The 20418-nt window shown below is 47.9% G+C and overlaps 1 protein-coding gene across 1 annotated transcript in view; it reads left to right on the top strand.

Moving 5' to 3' along the window:
• The window catches only part of CSMD2 (CUB and Sushi multiple domains 2), a gene marked incomplete at both ends in the record, with an annotated part of 547554 nt that overhangs the window by 494008 nt on the left and 33128 nt on the right, over positions 1–20418 (top strand). Inside the window, 8 exons of the mRNA XM_080921920.1 lie at positions 1023–1211; positions 3341–3487; positions 7725–7913; positions 10626–10811; positions 11725–11919; positions 13608–13781; positions 15089–15304; positions 19885–20058. Of these exons, the coding sequence (XP_080778046.1) occupies positions 1023–1211; positions 3341–3487; positions 7725–7913; positions 10626–10811; positions 11725–11919; positions 13608–13781; positions 15089–15304; positions 19885–20058 (1470 nt within the window). The remainder of the gene's footprint in view (positions 1–1022; positions 1212–3340; positions 3488–7724; positions 7914–10625; positions 10812–11724; positions 11920–13607; positions 13782–15088; positions 15305–19884; positions 20059–20418) is intronic.

The raw sequence follows: 20418 nt of genomic DNA on the forward strand, positions 1-20418 counted from the left end.
CTTCTCCTGATCCTCCTCCTCCCACTCCTCCTCCTGCTCCTCTTCCTCCACCTTCTTCTCCTCCTCCAGATCCTACACCTTTTTCTGATGCTCCCCCTGCTGCTCCTCCTTCTGCTCCTCCACCTTCTTCTCCTCCTGCTCCTCTCCCTCCTCCACCTCTTGCCCTTCCTGCTTCTCCTCCTGATGCTGCTGCTTTTTTTTTTTTTTAGTGGTCCACACAGTCTTCATTAGGACAACATTTTTTTTAACCTCCTTAATACTATAAATCAGGCTGCAGTCAACCCTGCTGTCTCTCTGCTCCCGATACAGTTATCTTTGTTACCACCACCATCTCTGTGGTGTGTAGAAAGATGATGCTGCAGGTTCTATGAATTTAGTTTGAAATAATGTAGCATAATGTTTTCTATGATGCAGCCATCCTCTGAGGTATAAACTTCTTGTGTTGGAAAAGCCTTCACAATGAAAGGGAATAATTTATTGGGGACCACTGCTGCTTCTGAATGTAGAGTTGGGCTCTGAGTCCAGATGTGTTTGACACATGGTCTGTGGCTTACTTCTGCACTCTTCTATCTTTGCACAAACTAAACCCATTTTGTAGAGTGGCTCTTTGGGTGTGAGTGGCCATGCTGTTGCATAGATGGATAGATAGATAGGTAGATAGATAGATAGATAGATAGATAGATAGATAGACAGACAGACAGACAGACAGACATAAGATAGGTATATAGGTAGATATAGAGGTACCACCCCCATCTACCTCAAATCCAGGTAGCAGCACCCACACCCAAGCTAGAAAATGACTTGAACCAAGTGGCCTGCTGTGAATTCCTGTAACAATGTCATACTAACATGGGGTCTGAAGTTACTTCCTGCTATGGGTCAGTATAATGGTGAGTGTGAGGGTCTGTTTAAATACCCAATACTAACTTTACAGTAATAGTTCTGCACCATGAACAAGCTAATATCCCAGCCCTGTTCTGTCTCTGTGCCATGTACATAGTATGTCTCTCTCTTTCTCCCAGTACACTGCCCGACCAATGAGCTTCTGACAGACTCCACTGGTGTGATCCTTAGCCAGAGCTATCCCGGAAGCTACCCACAGTTCCAGACCTGCTCCTGGCTGGTGAGGGTTGAGCCAGAATACAATATCTCTATCACGGTGGAATACTTCCTCAGCGAGAAGGAATATGATGAGTTTGAAATCTTTGACGGTGAGTTCATCAAAGACCATGTGGTTCCCCAATACAGACAGCAACAGCTTTCCTCCAGCCCCTGGGGTTATTTGAGTTCCATTTTCCCATCAGAACTTTCTGAAGACACTGTGTAATGTCTGCCTCTACCATAGAAACACAAGACCTTGGAATTGATCCATCACGTGGCTGTTGCTTGCTTAGTAGTCTAGATCTGAATACCAGCCCGTATCCCTGGATACCAGCCAATATGGGGATCCAAGCAGTAGCCCTTTGTGAAGAGTAGGCTTCCTCCAAAACCCAAGGTGTACCAGACTCCATACAGCTTCTTTAGTGTCGGGGCCAGAGGTGACATCATTTGCTGTTGTGTCTAGACATCTCAGCATGTCCCAAACCAATGAACTCTCAAATACCATCGAACACTTGGTAAGATTTATCTCCTCTCTTCTGGAGCATATAAAAGTGGCTAAGATACCTATAAAAATTGTCCCAGTGGGTTTTTCTTTTCAATTTAAAGAACAAAGAAACTATTGTGCAGGATGCCTAGATGCCCCCATCTCCTCTCACTGTATCATGATAAGGATCGTGCTTATTACTAGAGCTCTGGGACATTACCATGTTGCTTACCATGCAAACTGCTTCCTCTCCCCTTTCCTGACAACCTGAAGAAGAGCACATTGTAGATCCACAACTGCATTTCGGGTAACCAGAACTGTGCCCATTTGCTCTGGTAGAGATGCCACGGGTGGTTCAGCTACCTGGGGATCTTTGCTTAAACGTGAACCCTGGGGTAGGAATGGCTTCTCTCCTCGTGTGCTGCCCACCGGAAAGATCAGCCATGGTAGGCTTGGGATGCCCAGGTGTAAGCATCACTCCAAATTCTGTGTCCAGAGTCTTTAATGACCTTGGATGTTCTCTTGTCTCCAGTTATACAAATAAACGCGGTGGGCCGGTAGAGGGAAGACCCAGGGGGATGATGACCATATGATGACCATATGCAGTTGATGTCGGTTTCTAGGGTCCTTTTCAGTCAGGGAAGACCCAACCTCTCCTCTGACCAAACTATGCTGAGTGGAAAACGGAACCTGGGTTGCGTCTGTAAGATAGACAACAACTTGAGTCTTTCCCCCACGGGTGCTCTCTTCCCTTCTGGTGGCTGCTTTGCTCAGAAAGTCATCTTAGTTGCTCCTTTTGGCTGCCCAACTAGCTTGCCCTCAGGAGTAAAGACGGTCTGGGGGCCATCCCCATGAGTCCCATAGCTTGGTCCTTCCAGCTACTACTCCAGCCCTGCTACCCACTTCCAACTGCGGCTCTCTTGCTTCAGTCTGCGACGTGTTTCCTCCTGACCTCTGTGTCCCACAGTCTTCTCATCCCTCCCCCCCACTCCGAAGGAGCCTGGTTTCATCACAGACTCTCCCCAGACCCTCCCAAGAAAATAGTTATCAAGCAGGAGGGGTTTTTTTTCTCTCATGATAGAACCGTTCAAGTGTGTTGCTTCCCACTTTGGGACCCCTTCCTTGCCAGTTTGCCATAGCAGCTCAAATGGCTCTGCTTTGTTAAATGTAGTCCATTACTCTCCTAAGCTTCCAAGATCTGTCTCAACAGTGTATTGGAACCTTCACTCACAGCCAGCTTCAGGACTATAAATCCTGGGTTATGAGTTTCCCAGATTTATATTGCACTCCTTGGACCAGAGCCCTGAGATGCAATCCACACATTTAAGGTAGGAAATAGGAGAAGGTGCCTTCCTGGGGAGCCTTAAGGAGGCATGTGGAGAAGTGTTCTTACTTACAGCCCTGAGTGCCGTCCCTTTCCTCTGGCTCTGTGCCTGTTCAACAAACAAAATTTCTATGTAGCGGGCACCAAGCTGATTTTAGCATGCATAAGAGAAATCAGAAGAAGGTCCAAGCTTGAAAACCAGCTCTCCTAATCAACTACCCGCTTGTCCCAGACAACCAGCAAATAGATCATAGTTCTCATCTCACTTGCTGACCCCCAGAGCCCTGCTTCAGATAAGGGTGTGCAAAAGAGGGTCCTTCAGCAAAGCCACCAGATGCACAGTCACCCAGCCATTGAGGCCGTATTCTTACCTACACCTCCCTCTAGACTTAGAATGAATGGCCTATAACTCTGTGTCTTTCTCGCCCTAGGTCCCTCAGGACAAAGCCCTCTCCTGAAAGCTCTCAGTGGGAATTACTCGGCTCCCCTGATTGTTACCAGCTCAAGCAACTCTGTGTACCTGCGCTGGTCATCTGACCACGCCTATAACCGGAAGGGCTTTAAGATTCGCTATTCGGGTGAGTAGGTCACGAGTACACCTGGGAATGGCCTCCGAGCTGAACCCCTTAAGTGTCTCACCTGAAGTATCTAAAGAAGCCAGGGTCTACCTCCTCACCAAAGCAGCAACCTCCCTTGGGTAGGCGGCACTGCCTTCTGCTCTCAGTTTCCCTCGGCTGACACTGCCCAAGCTAGACTAGAGGAGTCTCCTACCTCTTCGTGTCCAGGCCCCTCCCCAACCTCCAACCACATCTCTTTCTTCTCATACTCCCACCTTGTGTGCCTCCAGGATTGTACTTACTCAGTATGAGATCGGATGAGACCTGGGAGCATCTTAGCGCCTTGGCCAGTTGGGAGATATTACCACAAGTCCTCTGACTGACTGACTGACTGACATACAATCACACAGGGAGGCAGCAGAGGAGACGCCCTCCTGATCTACAAGCCAGATCCCTTTGGTTGTTGGTCTTCCACCAACAGATGCCAACTGGACATTTTGTGAGGTGTACATGATACTTTGATGTGTATAGACAGCAGCGATGACCAAATGGGAGCAATTAACACACTCGTCTCCTCAGAGAGGTTTATTCCTTTGTGTTGGAGGCTGTTGAAACCCATCTGCTACCAGTGGGAATGTATAGCCAGTACTTTCTGAACTACAATTGCCCGTGTGTGCTGCAAAATAGCAGAACTTAGTCCTTTCTATTTCGTGACCAATAACTAATCTCATTCAACCCTCCTTCGACTGGTCCCAAGCCCTGGTGACCCCGTCACACTCTCTCTCTACTTGTGTAAAATCAACTTGCCCTGGCTTTCACACATGAACGAGAACACATGGATTTGTCTCTCTGTGCCTGACGTAACATGATGTCCTCCGCTTCCACATACATTGCTGCAATTGACAGAATTTTTTGTTTCTTTCTTTCTTACTTTTTTCTTTTGCAAAGCCATATTGTCTGGGCATGGTCAGATCAAAGGCCAGGCCTTTGATACAAATGTCTCAGGGATGCAATTATATGAAGAAAAGAGACCTTCTCTGAACCCTCCCTGTGGGCTCCGTTGATCTCCATTGATGCCTGCTTTGAAGGGAGGGCAGGCAGTGAACTGCTGGCGGGCTTCCCAGCCCTGAAGGCTGCAAGGAAGGAAGTCCTGCAGATCATGGGAATCCCACCACACACCTGCATGTCAGACAAGTATTAGACAATGTTTGGAGGAACAGTGGTCGCAGGGAGCCAGGAATATAGCTCAGTCAGTGATGTGCTTGCCACACAAGCCAAAGGACCTGAATCCAACCCCCAGCATCCCTAAGAAGCTGGCTGTTTCATTATCCTGCACTAGCAATCCCCCCCTGGGGAGGCAGAGCATTGGAGCATTCTGACTGGCCAGCCTCGCCCAATCGGTGAGCCCCAGGATCCAGTGAGTGACTTTGTCTCAAAAAATTAGGATGGACAACATCATGAATGACATCTGAGTTGACCTCCACCTCTTCTACACACGTGTGCACCCACACCTGCATACACTGAAACACACACACATGTGCACACAAACCTACACCTGCATACACTGAAACACACACACATGTGCACACACCTGCATGGACTGAAACACATCTACACACAGATGTGCACACACACCTATACCTGCATACACTGAAACACACATTTGCACATACACCTGCATATACTGAAACACGCACATACACACACACACCTGCACTTGCATACACTAAAACCACATACACACCATACACACATACACACCACACACACACACACACACAAATATTGGTCAAGAGGAATGTCACGATGAATCATCAAGTTCTGCCTGAAGAAACATTTGTCCATATCTTCATATAGGTCTCCTCATTGCAAGACCAGCCCACACTATGCGGACCCAGGGTTGTTCTAAAACCATTTAGTGTGAGAACTAACCTGATGGAGTGAGGGGAGCCCTGCCTTTACTCTCTCAACACCCACTTTCTCTGCAGATCCCATCCCCCCAACTCTCCTCTCCCAGGTGCCCGTAGTTGGGGAAAAGATGGCTCCATGACCCCATGATCGGTGGTCTGTCCTACTACTTGCTGGCAATAGGGTTGTTTGACAAAGCACTTAACTGTGTGGGCCTCCACTTCCTCAAAATGAAAAACCCCAAGATAGCCACCAGGGGAGTTCAGGGCAGAGTTCCTGGTGGCTGCTCCAGTGGAGAAAACGTGGCCGCTCCCTACCCCTACTGCTAAATTTGGAGCAAAGAGCTCTCAAGGAGTTCCCTTTGCCTTTCTGCCCAGAGACTGGTGTGTTTAGAAATAATGCGTCGGTTGTAATTACAGCACTTACGCCATGTAGAAAAGAAATTCATTACACGGTATGGCAATTAGTACTTAATAATTAAGACACAGCAGACATGTCACTTACACCTGTGTCTTCCGCAGTGACTCTGTGCAGTCTATATGTGGGATTTTCCATTCCTCGGTGAAGGGGGTACATAGATTATGAAGGTTGTGCATGACAGAGGCATAGCAGGGGAGCACGCATCTTTAAAACGCCATTTCTACCTGGACAGAGGCTTAGTCTTCTGACAGGAAGTCCAAGGCCTCCCTGTGAGAGCGTGTGAGGATGGGGCCTGGTCCCCAATCCTCACATTCCTGTCTACCCGGAAAGCCCCTGGGAGGAATCCTTCTCACAGCCACACAGAACCAGCCAGGACTCACCATTTTTCTCGTTGCTATAATAAAATACCTGACAGTCAACTTCAGGAGGAAGTGGTTTATCTTTGTCTTGGAGTGTGGTGTGAGGATATAGCATGTCAGGATGCTGCATGCCACAGTGGTGGGGAGGTGACTGTAGGAGCCTGGGGTACTCGGTCACATTGTAGCCACAGTCAGTAAGCAGGGAGGGGGGATGCAGGGGCATCATTTTACCCTGTTTATTCAGACTGGCCACCCATGGAATGCTGCTGGCTGTGCCCTGAGAGCTGTCTCCTGGGTTGTTCAAGTTGTTAATGACAACTGTCACACAACCTAAGGACCCCTGGCAGGGTCTGTGGTGTGAGTTCCCTCCATCTGGGACTTTTGTCTACTCCCCTAGCTGTTGTACCCCCAGCACTAGAATGGCAGCTGGTACTTAAGGGACTTCTGAGAACTCTTTACTAGATAAATGAATGAAATATGTTAACCCATACACTGGGAGAACAGGGGATGAGCCCTGTAGGGAAATGTATATCCTAGATCCCTAGGCATCTGTGAAACAACAAAACCACAGAGAGCAACCATTTATTAAGCACTAAGTGGCCCACACTGTGCTGGGAGGCTTACCAGACACTGTCTCTTTTTTAAGATCATGTGAGCACCTATGAGGAAGGGGAGTACCTATGAGGGAGGGGAGCACCTATGAGGGAGGGGAGTACCTATGAGGGAGGGGAGCACCTATGAGGGAGGGAGCACCTATAAAAGAGGGGAACACCTATGAGGGAGGGAAGTACCTATGAGGGAGGGAAGCACCTATGAGGGAGGGAAGCACCTATGAGGGAGGGAAGCACCTATGAGGGAGGGGAGCACCTATGAAGTAGGGGAGCACTTATGAGGGAGGGAAGCACCTATGAAGTAGGGGAGCACCTATGAGGGAGGGAAGCACCTATGAAGTAGGGGAGCACCTATGAGGGAGGGGAGCACCTATAAAGGAGGGGAGCACCTATGAGGGAGGGAAGCACCTATGAGGGAGGGGAGCACCTATGAGGGAGGAGAGCATCTATGAGGGAGGGAGCACCTATGAGGGAGGGAACACCTATGAGGGAGGGGATCATCTGTAAAAGAAGGGAGCACCTATTCCAGGGAGAAAACAAATTAAACAAGCTTTGGTGGTGATTTGTCCTAAGTCACAAAAGCTGATGCCTGCTGGTGTCACCTTTCGGAAGCCCGTCCCACCGGGCCCTGCTTTACAAGGTTGCCTGCAGTTGCAAGGGCTTTGAAAGCAGCCTGGGCTGTGCTCAGGCAGCCAAGGGGACTTCATGATTCACAGAGCAGGTTGCTGCTGTAGTTTTCAATTACTCTTTGTTTTGATTCGATTTGTTTTGTTTGATCTTGTTTACTTAACTGGTGTGCCCTGTCAACCACTCAGGCCTTCCTAAATAGCAAAGAACTTGCCATTGGTAGAGGAAATAAAATGTGGGAGGATGGGGGAAGCAGGCCTGGTAGGGGACAGCCTGCCTGCCCCAGCAGTAGTACATGGACACCCCTCCACTGAGCCTCCTCTCCTTCCTCAGCCCCCTACTGCAGCCTGCCTAAGGCTCCACTCCACGGCTTCATCCTGGGCCAGACAACCACCCAGCCAGGCGGCTCCATCCACTTCGGCTGCAACACAGGCTACCGTTTGGTGGGACACAGCATGGCCATATGTACCCGGCACCCCCAAGGCTACCACCTATGGAGCGAGGCCATTCCTCTCTGTCAAGGTGAGCTGCAGGGCCTGAAGTAGCAACCAGGAGGCTCAGCTCCAAGTCACCTTGGCTGGTCTCAGGAGCAGTCCAGGCCACCAGTGAGTTTCCCAGGTGATAGAGCGTTCCTTCAGCAAACATTTACTGAGGACCTATACATCTCCAGCTCTGGGGATGACGGATGAATAGTAGGCTGTTCTCAGCACTATGGGGGAGATGGTAATATGAGACAGGAAATGACCAGAAGAGTAAGTTCTATATTGTGGTGTTGGGAACCCTATAGTAGGAAGGGACCTGCCTCTTCCTAGCCGCTAAGAGGAACTGCCAAGGCTGGGAGGCATGGGGTCTAGCTCCTAAAGCGAATGAACCAAGCAGACCCCTAAAATGTCTCATTCAGTGCCCATGCATCACTTCTTAGAATGTCTGAGCGTTTTTCCCCTCATAAGAACATATGTTCCTGTCATGATGAAATATCTTGCTTTGTATAATTCAATTAAACACTAATTTTTTTTAAAAAAAAAATGAAGATACAGGGGCTGGAGTGATGGCCCAGTCAGTAAAGTGCTTGCTTTGCAAGTATGGAGCCTGAGTTCGCTCTTGCTGAACCCAAATATGTAAGGCCAGGGGTTCTAAATAAGCATGTGCTTGTGATCCCGTTGCTGTGGAGACAGAGGCAGGAGAATCTCTGAGGGGACTGGCCTCCTTGGTGAGCCCCAGGCAGAAGAAAGATGCTGTCCCAAAAATGTAGGATGGTACCCGAGGGACAGCAGTTATGGCTGCCCTCTGGCTTCCACAAAACCCTATATACACACACACACCTGAATGCACATTCACATGGAAATAAGACAATAATATGATTCCAGACTAGAAATGGAAGTTCTGGAAAACTTAGCAGTGTCAGGCATCGTTGCTGGCCACCGCCATGGGCTTGTCTTCCACCACAGCTTATCTGGCTCCAAAGAGGCCTGAACTCTAGACTCATGGCCACAAGGGTAGTGATTTAAGGTGGCAGTGAGAATTCAAACTCTGATTTCTTTCTTTCTGCACATTCCCCCATTAATATATCAAATCACAGCCACGCCCCTGCACTGTCTGAGGCATGACCTAGACGCCCCGTTTATTCAAAGTCCTTTGTTTCCCCTATAAATACCATGTTTGGCAATTTCTTGGTTTTCATGTTGGCTTTGGTGGAGAAGACCCTCAAGTAAGATCCTCTCAAGTAAACTTCTCAGCTAGGATTTCTACGTCTCTAAGTGTGGTATTTGCCCCACATGTGTGCTTATTGGGGTGACTAGCTTAAGTTAAATTCTAAGTTATGAATAGTTTCCTCCACTAGTCTGAAGACTTTATTGTTTTCTTTGGATTGCTGATGTGGGCCGTGGGAAGTCCGGGGTCAGTCTGATTCCCACTTTTCACTCGCTTTACCTCTACCCCGCCATGGCTCACTTTGTTCCTTCTCAACCCGAAGACTTGTGTCTGTCTTCAGCTTCCAGAAGTGTTTGCGTAGGATAATTCCGATAACCCGCCCACTCTCTGTGCTCTCTTTCCGGAGCTCTGAACAGTTGGATGTTGGCTCTCCCTGACGGATTTTTTTTCCCCTGTAGTCCTTTTCTCTTGTTTTCCGTCTGTCCTTTGGGTCTTTGTTCTGGGACATTCATTATCCTCATATCTAGTACCTTTATTTAACATCTGATTTGACGGTTTGAAGGAGCCCTTCCTTCGTTGTCTTCCTTCAGAAAGCTCTGTTCCCATTTCACAGATGTCAAGTGCCACCTAATCCTCTCAAGATACCGCCGAATTCAGCCGACCCCATAGCTCCCATTTCCTGAATTAGCTGTTTCCCAATGGTGTTTTCCGTGCCTCGCCCCCCCCCCCCAGATGTTTGCTCTAACGCTGAACACATTGACACTGCTGGTTTTCCTCCGCTGTGTAGTAACGCTTGATTGTATTTGAAAGTAAAGGCTAGGAAGCAGTTGGGTGAGTTCCATTAGTTTGTGTAACTACCTTTGCCGGTGAGGTTTCTCCCACGAGTAAGGTCTGGATCGGACTGTACAGCAACGGTGCACAGACACCCATCACATGGAGAGACCTAAATTCTATGGGGCAGGGAGATGGCTTAGTGGGTACACTTGCCACTGAGTCTGCCAAGCTGAGTTTGACCCACTCGATCCACATGATAGAAAAAGAGAACCAACGCCTGCAAGCTTCCTTCTGAGATATGCAAGTGTGTGTGCACGTGTGTGTGTGTGCACACGAGTGTGCGCACATTCATACATACACACAAGCACATGCACACATTAACTAAATAAAATGCAATAAGAATTTTTATTAAGAAGAACATCCCTTGGCATGCTAACCCCCCACCTTGGCACTCCTGACTCTCTCGAGAGATTCTGCCCCTCACCCTAAGGAAAAGGGGACACTTGGTTCTTCTCAGCAAGCCAAGGTTTGAGTGCATTGACACTCACCTGTGGGGCAAAACAGAAGGAAGTCCGACCTTGTGGCTCTTCCCTGTAAGTCTTGAGTTGCAGCCCTGTCCCCACATTTAATCCGTGAGCACATATTTATCCCTCCCTTACCCTCTGATGCGTTCTTTCCTGACATGCCTAACGATGACTCTCCTCTTGTCTTTCCTTAGGCGTCGTTTTCTGTCTGTTAGTTTCCACTGTACGTTTTCCTTAATGGGAAAGATGAAAATGAATGCTCTCCACATCCTTTCTCCTTTGCCAGCTCTTTCCTGTGGTCTCCCTGATGCTCCCAAAAATGGACTTGTGTTTGGCAAGGAGTACACGGTGGGGACTAAGGCTGTGTACAGCTGCAATGAAGGCTACCACCTCCAGATGGGTGCTGAGGCCACCGCAGAGTGTCTGGACACTGGCCTGTGGAGCAACAGCAATGTCCCCCCACAGTGTGTCCGTGAGTCCAAGGGAGGTGGGGGCAGGTGGCAGGAGAAGCTGGGTATGCAGCTGAAAAGATGCTTGTAAGGAGTGGGCTTCAAGCTCAGTAGAGAGCAGAAAGTCTGCATGGTGAGGTGGGGTGGGGGTAGGAGACCCAGGGAGGATGAGAATGGGTCTCCATCAACCGTTGTAACTTACTCTGAACACCGGAGGACCATCATGCTCTGGGGTGTTTTCATAAACTACCACAGCACTTGGAATGACCAGAAAGCTGCCTGAATATCCCTTGATCACAGTCCTCTGATGTGATAATTCGGGGGACCAAAAGACAGACAGGCAGCCTAATGAGCCAGATTTGGTCCAATGATACAGATCTGGATTTTGTTTGCCTCATTAAAATGTATATACACACGCATATTACTTTTATATTATATTTTATAACCAAGAAAATTTAAATAAATATCCAGGTTTCTGGCTCTTCCAGCTAGGGCTGTAACTTAATTAATAGAGTGTTTACCCAGCTTAAACCATGGGCGGTAGAGCGTCTGTAACCCCATCACCCCAGAAGTGAAGACAGAGGATCAGAAGTTCAAAGCCTCCCTTAGCCTTGGCTCTTTGAGAATCATCCAAAAGGGAAAGGGGGGAAAAAAAAAAAAAAACAGTCCTAAAAACTGACCAAATGGAATGTGCAGCCCACAGCCAGTAACTAATGCTGGTGAAACACAAGTCTTACTAATTTCTCTTACAGATCTGCACTCCATACTCACACTTCTCCTCCCCTCCTCATTCATCATCAATCAAACCTGCCTGAACCCGAATGTTCCTCGGTTCATCATTACCACATTGAGTTCCCTCAATCCCTTGTTCTAGACGCCTGTGATGTCTTCCATAGTCAGTTAGCTAATTCTCTTCCCTGCTCCTTGTCCCCCCAGCTGTGACCTGTCCTGACATCAGCAGCATCAGTGTGGAGCACGGCCGGTGGAGGCTCATCTTTGAGACCCAGTATCAGTTCCAGGCCCAGCTGATGCTCATCTGTGACCCTGGCTACTACTACACTGGCCAAAGGGTCATCCGCTGCCAGGCCAACGGTAGATGGAGCCTGGGAGAGTCTATGCCCACCTGCCAAAGTAAGCCCAAGAAGGACAAAATGTGGACCCATTTGCGTGGTGTTTCCCACCTGAACTATTTCATACATGCAGGAGATTGAGGGATTCCCCACCACAAGGGAGTGCAACATACCTCTTTTTGACATTTACCTAGAATTCAGAGCTGAAAAAAGACTCGCTTCTTAGCTGTCTTATTTAGGGTTTTACTGCTGTGAACAGACACCATGACCAAAGCAAGTCTTATAATGACAACATTTAATTAAGGCTGGTTTATAGGTTCAGAGGTTCAACCCATTATTATCAAGGTAGAAACTTGGCAGCATCTAGGCAGGCATGGTGTAGTGTAGGAAGAGCTGAGAGTTCAAATCTTCATCTGAAGGCTGTTAGCAGAATACTGATTTTCAGGCAATTAGGAGTAGGGTCTTATAGCCACACCTGTAGTGACACTCTTCCTCCTACAAGGCCACACATACTCCAACAGAGCCACACCATCTAATCGGGCCACTCCCTGAGCTGAGCATATACAAACCATCACATTAACACTATTTCATCTTAGAAAAGGCTCCCTGTTAATAAATCTTTGGTTCAGCATGCACTGATCAGTTTATTCTTTGTGGCCCAAATATATGCCAGGTACCAGAGAGGTACAAAGAAAACAGTGTGTGGCTTGCTTGAGAGATGGCTCAGTGGGGAGACAGTTTGCCATGCAAGTATGAAGATGTGAGTTCAGATCCCACAACATATATGAAGGCAGTTTGTGGTACTAAGTGCATCCATGATCCCAGCACTCCCATGACAAGACTGGAGGCAGCACAGGGTTGTGTGTGTGTGGGGGGGTGAACCCATGGAAGATCAGAAGTCAGCTAGCCTGGTGTTTGTGGTGGCAATGAGACCCTGTCTCAAGACAGGTGGAAAGTGAAGACAGATACCTGACCTCCACAATGTCAGATGTAAACACACACACACACACACACACACACACACACACACACGAGGAGGGGGGCAAAGAAACGGTGATCAATACAGGCTGTGAGGAGACCCAAGGCTTGGTTTGTACCATAAGGAAGAGAGAACACTGGAGGACTACCTAAGTCTGTCTGCCTCCTCTTCACTGTTAACTGCTTTTCTTTGGTTCTTTGAATCTCAAAGACCATTCCTGTGGGCCAGAGTGAGTGTGTGTGTGTGTGTGTGTGTGTGTTCTAAGGATCGCTAGCAGAACACAAGGAAAAGCCATAGGCCCTGTAGGGTAACACACCATGTTTGTGGCAGAGTTGTAGCTGTCATGAGCATGGAGCAGCCTCACTGTAGCACAGCCTTGGCTTTATGTATCAGTCAGATGCACAGCATAGGCTCAGTAGAAAAGGACAAGGTCGATGTCATTGTCTGCCCCGAGCACACTCCAGACTCACCATCTTGCCCTAACCGTAGCTCTACCTCCACCATCTATGGAGTTCTTAACAAGCACACAAGCCTGAGCTTGCGTCTTCAGAGATGGCTCCTGGGCACATGACCTGCACCTCCAAGAGCTCCTGGGAATTCCTGCAGATAAGGGCAAGGCAGCATCACACAAGTCACAGAACGTCACACACCAAGAGAGGAAGGCCAAGCAGTTCTTGGCTTTGATCGTTATTCTCCTTCATCTTGTCCAGCACATGTCTCCCATCCCATGTCTCAGGACTGGCTTATTGAGCATTGTATGATCTTTTCAGTCATCTCCTGTGGAGAGCTCCCCACACCCCCGAGTGGGCACCGCATTGGAACAATGTCTGTCTACGGGGCAACTGCCATCTTCTCCTGCAACTCCGGATACACACTGGTGGGCTCCAGGGTGCGGGAGTGCATGGCCAACGGACTCTGGAGTGGCTCTGAAGTCCGCTGCCTCGGTGAGTGGCCCTTCAAGCCCACCCTACCTGCCTACTCTCAGAAACTACTTACTCCAAGCACCAGCTTTGAGGCATCCACTATGACTAGAGCCAGAGATCGGCTTCCCTTGGGGAAATTGAAAGAGTGAGAAGGCTGGCCTCTGAGGGTCCACACTTTAATCAGGACAACCTGCTCATCTAATTATCCCCTAGGATGACCAGTGTGACCCTGGCCTCCACCCTAAAGAGATACATTCTTAAAATGCACCCAAAATATGTTTTGTATTATATATTAGAGAATTATTTTAGATGTACCCACTTGTATATGTGTATGTACATTATAATACACACATACATATACACTAAGCTAGTGATAGGAGCCTTTACAAACACCTAGCTTACAAAGAAGAAAATTTCCATTGCTCCCAGGGCTAACTGTACTCCCTGACTTTCCTACTGTTTTTTTTTCTGGCTTCTCTAAGTTCCAGAAGAGGGTCTCAGCCATGCATGCCTAACAGAGCAGATTGGGTGATCTGTCCCTGACAAACACACTAGTGACCTCCAGGTTACAGGAGGTCATGGCCAGGAACCACTTTCTTGGGCACTGGTTTGGGCTACAGTTGTGACCTATTGCTACATAGTTAAAGGAACCAAAGGAGTGCCAGGGATCTACTGTGCCCACGCTTCAGTTAATAAGATGTCACTCGAAAAGAAAGATGAATTTGGCCAAGCATCTGCTTTTGCATGGCTGTCATCAGCAGGATAAGCTGTGCTTAGGCTATGGTGCTCGATAGGCGGGAGGTCCCAGGGTCCTTGTCAGCTTTCTATCCAATACAAACCTAAGATAATCCACTTGCAGAAAGGAAAGATTAATCTTGACCCACAGTTCTGGAATTGTTGGCCCACAATCACTTGTCACCCACGGTCTTTGGACTATGGTGAACCAGCATGTCACAGCATAATGAGGGGCAAGGGAATTTTGCTTCATGGGCATGGCCTGGCATCCTCCCCATGTCATTGAGGCTGGGCACCAAGCTTCTAACACATGAAGCTTTGGGGGACTTACACAAACCGTAGCAATCACAGAAACTGGAAAATGTCGCAACTCCCCACCTGTGTAAAGACACAGAAACAGAACTCAAAAAAGGATGGTCATGGACGATGTGGGGGGTGGGGGGTCTCCAAGCTCACAATCCTGTGACTGTCACATGAGGTGTACCCAAACTCTCTCCTGGATCACTGTTTTCCAGGGGAGGTGGAAAAACGAAGCATGGCTGAGTCTTGGCCCTTTCCCTCCCACCCCACCTAAACTCTTCTCTGCTTTCTAGAGGTTTCTCTGTACTTGACTCTCTTCTCCCATCCCTCCAAAGCTGGCCACTGTGGAACCCCAGAGCCCATTGTCAACGGGCACATCAACGGGGAGAACTTCAACTACCGAGGCAGTCTGGTGTACCAGTGCCGGGCTGGCTTCCGCCTGATCGGCATGTCCGTGCGCATCTGCCAACAGGATCATCACTGGTCGGGCAAGACCCCTTTCTGTGTGCGTAAGTATGTCGGCCACTCTCCCTAGACATGGGGCTGAGTCAACACGGACTTCCTCCCTTTACCTCTTGATTAGGTTAGCTGAAGGTTTTGTACTTTCTCATTTCCCCCCAAAGATATGGTCACTGTATCTGTTCCTTCTGTGCCATCATGAACTCCTGCTTAATTATCCCCTTGTGACTTCTGATTTACATTTTTGTTGGTTTTCTAGTTCGCATGTGAATTGCATTTCACACACGTGCACATACAGGAAGCAAACGGCAAGCGTGCATACAAACAAGCTCACTCGTTTTCAGCCTCTCATTCTGTGTCATTTTTTTATTTGGAGCTACAAAAGTTCTTCTGATCAACTGTTGTAATTATACTTCATCTATACTAGTAATAAATGTTGATTATTTTTGGAAGCTTTTAAATTTCCCATTAATTATCCGCCCCCTAAACTTGGAAGATTTTAGTATTTTTTTTTTTAATTTCTAAGCCAAAGGACCTTCTTTGCTTTTATTTTATATACATTATTCACAATAATTCTATTTCTTAAAATTTACTGGTGTTTTTCCTTCTGAGTAAACAGTTGGTCCATTGTTATGAATATTCCATGTATATTTTGTTGTGCAATGCACAAATGAACACATGTATTTCTAAGATGTACTTCATAAATGATGTTTTTTACGATTTTTTTTCCTGATTTTGCCCCCATGAAAGACATGGTTAAGGTGTTCTGTTATCAGTGTGTTGGCATTCTGTGCATTTCCTTGGGTAGTTGCCGCGTCCTGTGGTGAGAGTACACTCAGAACTCTTAGGGCTCTGTGGCTCTCTCACCTTTAGAAGGATCTTCTGCACCACTTTCAATGTCCTTGAACCTGAATTTCACTTTTCTTGATTTCAGATTTAGAACTCCAACTTCCACACTTTTCCCCCAGCACACCTTCGGCTCCCCCTTACCAGCAGGCACATCTAGTAAACTGAACTCTTGAATTCTGTCTTAGGGCTGCGTTGCTGTGAAGGGACACCATGACATTTAAATGGGGCTGGCTTACAGTTTTAGAGAGTCAGTCCATTATCATCATGGCTGGAAGCACGGTAGCATCCAGGTGGGCATGGTGCTGGAGAAGAGGCTGAGAGTTCTACATCTTGGTCCACAGGCAATGTAAGAGAACTGTCTTCTGAAGGCAGCCAAGAGAGGCTCTCTTCCTCACTGGCTGGAGCTTGAGCACTAAGAAACCTCAAAGCCTGCCTACATGGTCCTCCAACAAGGCCACGCCTCCTAACTGCGCCACTTCCTATGGGCCAAGCACATTCAAACCACCACACATGCCAATATGAAAATCTTCCTGTTCATAGACTAAAGTCACATGTTCAGTCCTAAGGCGATTCCGTTCTCTGTCATCACAGTGTGCCGTTCTCTTTGCTGTTGACATTTCCACTTAGCACACTGTAATGCTGTCAGTTCCCCATTTTTTCCTATTGTAGTCTTTATTATCTAGTTGGGCAACACTAGAATCCATGAGCTTTCACATAATGGCTACACATGTTCCCTCCTACCCTTTCCATTCTCAGTGGTATTTCTCCTACTCTGTCAGGGCTGAGAACATGTATCATGGAGTTCATATACCGTAATTCTATTCCTTTCCCCTACCTTTGCTTTGTTCTTGAACAAATTCATTATTAACACTGCTGAAGTAACCCAATTACTTCTTAGTAGAGTCAAGTTTAGTCTTTAGCAGTCAGTACAGCTCTTAGCATAGTATTCTTCAAGTTCCTCCATGGGTTGTGGTGGTGGTTTGGGTTTTTAATGTGTGTATGTGCTGCTGTGAGTGGTGAGTGTGTGTGTGTGTGTGTGTGTGTGTGTGTGTGTGTGTCCTGCAGATGCAACAGATGACCTGGTGTGTGCCCCATAAGCATTTTACCACGAAAGCTGCATTCCCAGCCCTTGGTATTTTAGAATGGGGTCTGCTTATGTCACCTCAAATATGGAATCCTTTCCTTCCACCTCCTGAGGGTTGGTGTAAGAGGCATGCACGGGGCACATACTTGAATGTTTAAAACTGCTCTATTCCCTGTCATTTGAAAGGCAGCAAGACTGGTCATAAAATCCTTGACCACAGGTTATTTGTTTAATAGCCTAAATACTACTTCTCCATTGTACATTTTGCAGTGTATGTTTCTGAGTGTGTGCATGTGTGTGTGTGTGTATGCACATTCATGAGTATTCCTCTGTGTGTACACACACACACACACACACACACACACACATATACACATGAATATTCCTCTGTAAGTGTGTATGTGTGTATGTGTGTGTGTGTGTGTGTGTGTGTGTGTGTGTACTTCACCTTTTAAAAACATTATACTCATTTAAGCCTATTCCAGGGTGCATTTCCATAGAGAAATTGTGACAACTGTCAAATATATTACAATTCATCTCCTTTCCTTTGTGGGTGTGCAGTGACCATACCCGACGTCCACGCTTCTGGGAAATCTCCAATGTACAATACAGTGCTAACTACAGACAGGGTGCTACACACTGGACCCCTAGACTTTGCTGTCCTGTCCTATGTCACTACAACTTTGAACCATGACACCAGCCTTTCCTTTTCCCAGTCGACCCTTCCCTGAGTAGCCACTGATCTACACTCTGAGCAATCAACTTTTAGAAGTACAAATGTTAGCCTTACTCTGGGTGGTCTGCAGGAAGGTTCTGGTTATTTTTCACTTGGTCCCTGAAGTCTAACATTTCTACAAGGGCTGAATGCTGCAAGGCAACTTCTCTGGATACCCTGTGGTTCTCTGGGTGTATCTATTCAGCTCATTCCCCAAGCATTCTCTGAATTACTGTTTTAAGATCTGGCTCTGGGCTGCTGTGCCTGGAAGCCTTCATTCTTCCAAGCAATTTAAAGCCGATAGCAGTCCCCGTCTTGGTTTCTGCAGACCTGGGTTTTCTCTTCTTTTATTTGTTCTTGTTTGTTTGCATTTGGTGGGGGGGGGATTTACATGGCCACCATTATCCTCTGAGCCTGCAAGTAATTTGGAAAATTCTTCACTTTTTAGAGTTCCCTAAAGTGAGACTTTATGTAAAATGCAGGGCTGTGTTCTGAACTACCGTAGGGCAAAGTTTTGTTTTTAATTGCTGCTCTTCATCTAGTTCCTCACACACGGAGCAGGCCACTGAGAGGAGCAGGCTGTTCCACAGCAAAGTCTGAAATCTCTCCCAGGGATCTCTTCAGTGCTGGGTTTACAGAAGGTGAGGCCCAGAGGCCCATCCATATCCGGTCATCCCTTCTGACGGGTCAGCACAAAACCTTTCACCGCCCCCAGGAGCTCCACGTGAAGTGTCTGGACTGGGGAATGCCTGTCTCACCTAGCGACGCTCCTTGTTAGATGTGGGTCAAAGTCCAAGGTGTTGAGATAAGAATTTGGGCCTGACACAAGCAACTTTTGGTTCCGGGTTTCAGAAGTGGTGGGAAGGATGTGGTGGAGCCCAGCTGTTCACACCACAGCAGCCAGGAAGCAGAGAAAGAGATACAGAAAGAAGCCTCAGTGATGTACTTCCTCCAACTAGACCCAACCTCTTCCTTTCCACCATCTCCCAGCTGCCATGGGGTTATCACTCCATCAAGAACTGGCTAACCAGTTCACTGGGTCAGAGCCCTCCTGACCTCATTTCTGGGCACGCAGACATGTGCTTTACTGAGCTCCTGGGCATTTCTCCACTCAATCAAGTCGACAGTCCAAGCTAAGCATCACAGCTGCCTACTCTCCTCTCATTGGCAGCAAAAGCCACGGTAATTTGAGTTCAAGTCCTGCCCCCGGTATTTCTCTGCTCCAGCTAGAGAGAACCTCCTCATGAACAGGAGCCCTGTGCCTCACAACCAGAAAATTCAGGGCCGGAGAGAGGATGTCACAAACAAAGCTCTGGAAAGGTGGCAAGCACGGGATCCTCGAGGCAGAACAGTGCACAGGAGGTGGCAATAAGAGCCAATGGCTACTCCTGCTGTTCCCGGACGAGGCCTGCAGTTTGGGAGTAAGAGGGAGGCAGGCGATTATGGCTGGATCTCCAATAAATCCACAGGCAGCTGTTCTTCCCTCCTTCAACTACTTGATAGCTCCTCAGATTATCTTTTGAGGCTTGGGGATGTCCCTTGGCTCTGGCCCCGCCCCTCGGCTCTGACTCCACCCCTCGGCTCTGGCTCCACCCCTCAGCTCTGACTCCGCCCCTCAGACTGAGCCTCACTGGGCTCTGTTTCAGGTCCAACTTCTGTTCCCTTTGCAGACTTTCAGGTCTTTCTTCCTTTAACAGTCTGGACTTCTTAGGTCGCCATGCTCAGCACTTACCTCACTTTTGAATGAGATTGACTGGATTTTAGATTTGGTGAGGTGTCATGATCGTTTTGCCCAGTTGGTACAAGGTTGGCATATAGTGCTACCTGCAAAGCATACCCTGACTATGCCACCACCTCAGTGATCCAGCAAAACCTGCTCCCCCGTAGACAGACATGAGCCAGGCTCTACCCTAGGTGAGAAGAGTCTGATGTGGGGGTGTGGAATAGTAGGCAGGCTCACCTGTCTTCTGTTCATATTGCAGCAATTACCTGTGGACACCCCGGCAACCCAGTCAACGGCCTCACTCAGGGCAGCCAGTTCAACCTCAACGACGTGGTCAAGTTCACTTGCAACCCAGGATACATAGCAGAGGGGGCTGCTAGGTCCCAGTGCCTGGCCAGCGGGCAGTGGAGTGACACACTGCCCACCTGCAGAAGTAAGTCAGCCTTCCTGCCTCGCTGTCTTCCCCGCCACCCCAGCTGTCTGAGCCTCTGTGGCCCAGGAGGGCAAGTCATGGAATTCAGTCCCAATATTATTATCCCTTATCCAAGGAACACCTGGGACAGAGAAGGGTCACAAATGCAGACTTTCAACCCCTAGATACAGTTGTGTGACGTTTTATTGTGGGTCATATGACCAAATCAACAGTTTCATCTTGCAAGCCGTATTTAGTTCACAGGACAAGTAATTTATCATCATGTAATACCCCAGTGTGTGTGTGTGTGTGTGTGTGTGTGTGTGTATCTGTGTGTCTGAGTATCTGTCTCTGTGACTGATAGCATGTGTGTGAGTTAGT

This window comes from Micromys minutus, assembly GCF_963924665.1.
Source record: "Micromys minutus genome assembly, chromosome: 9".
In the NCBI taxonomy this organism is placed as follows: domain Eukaryota; kingdom Metazoa; phylum Chordata; class Mammalia; order Rodentia; family Muridae; genus Micromys; species Micromys minutus.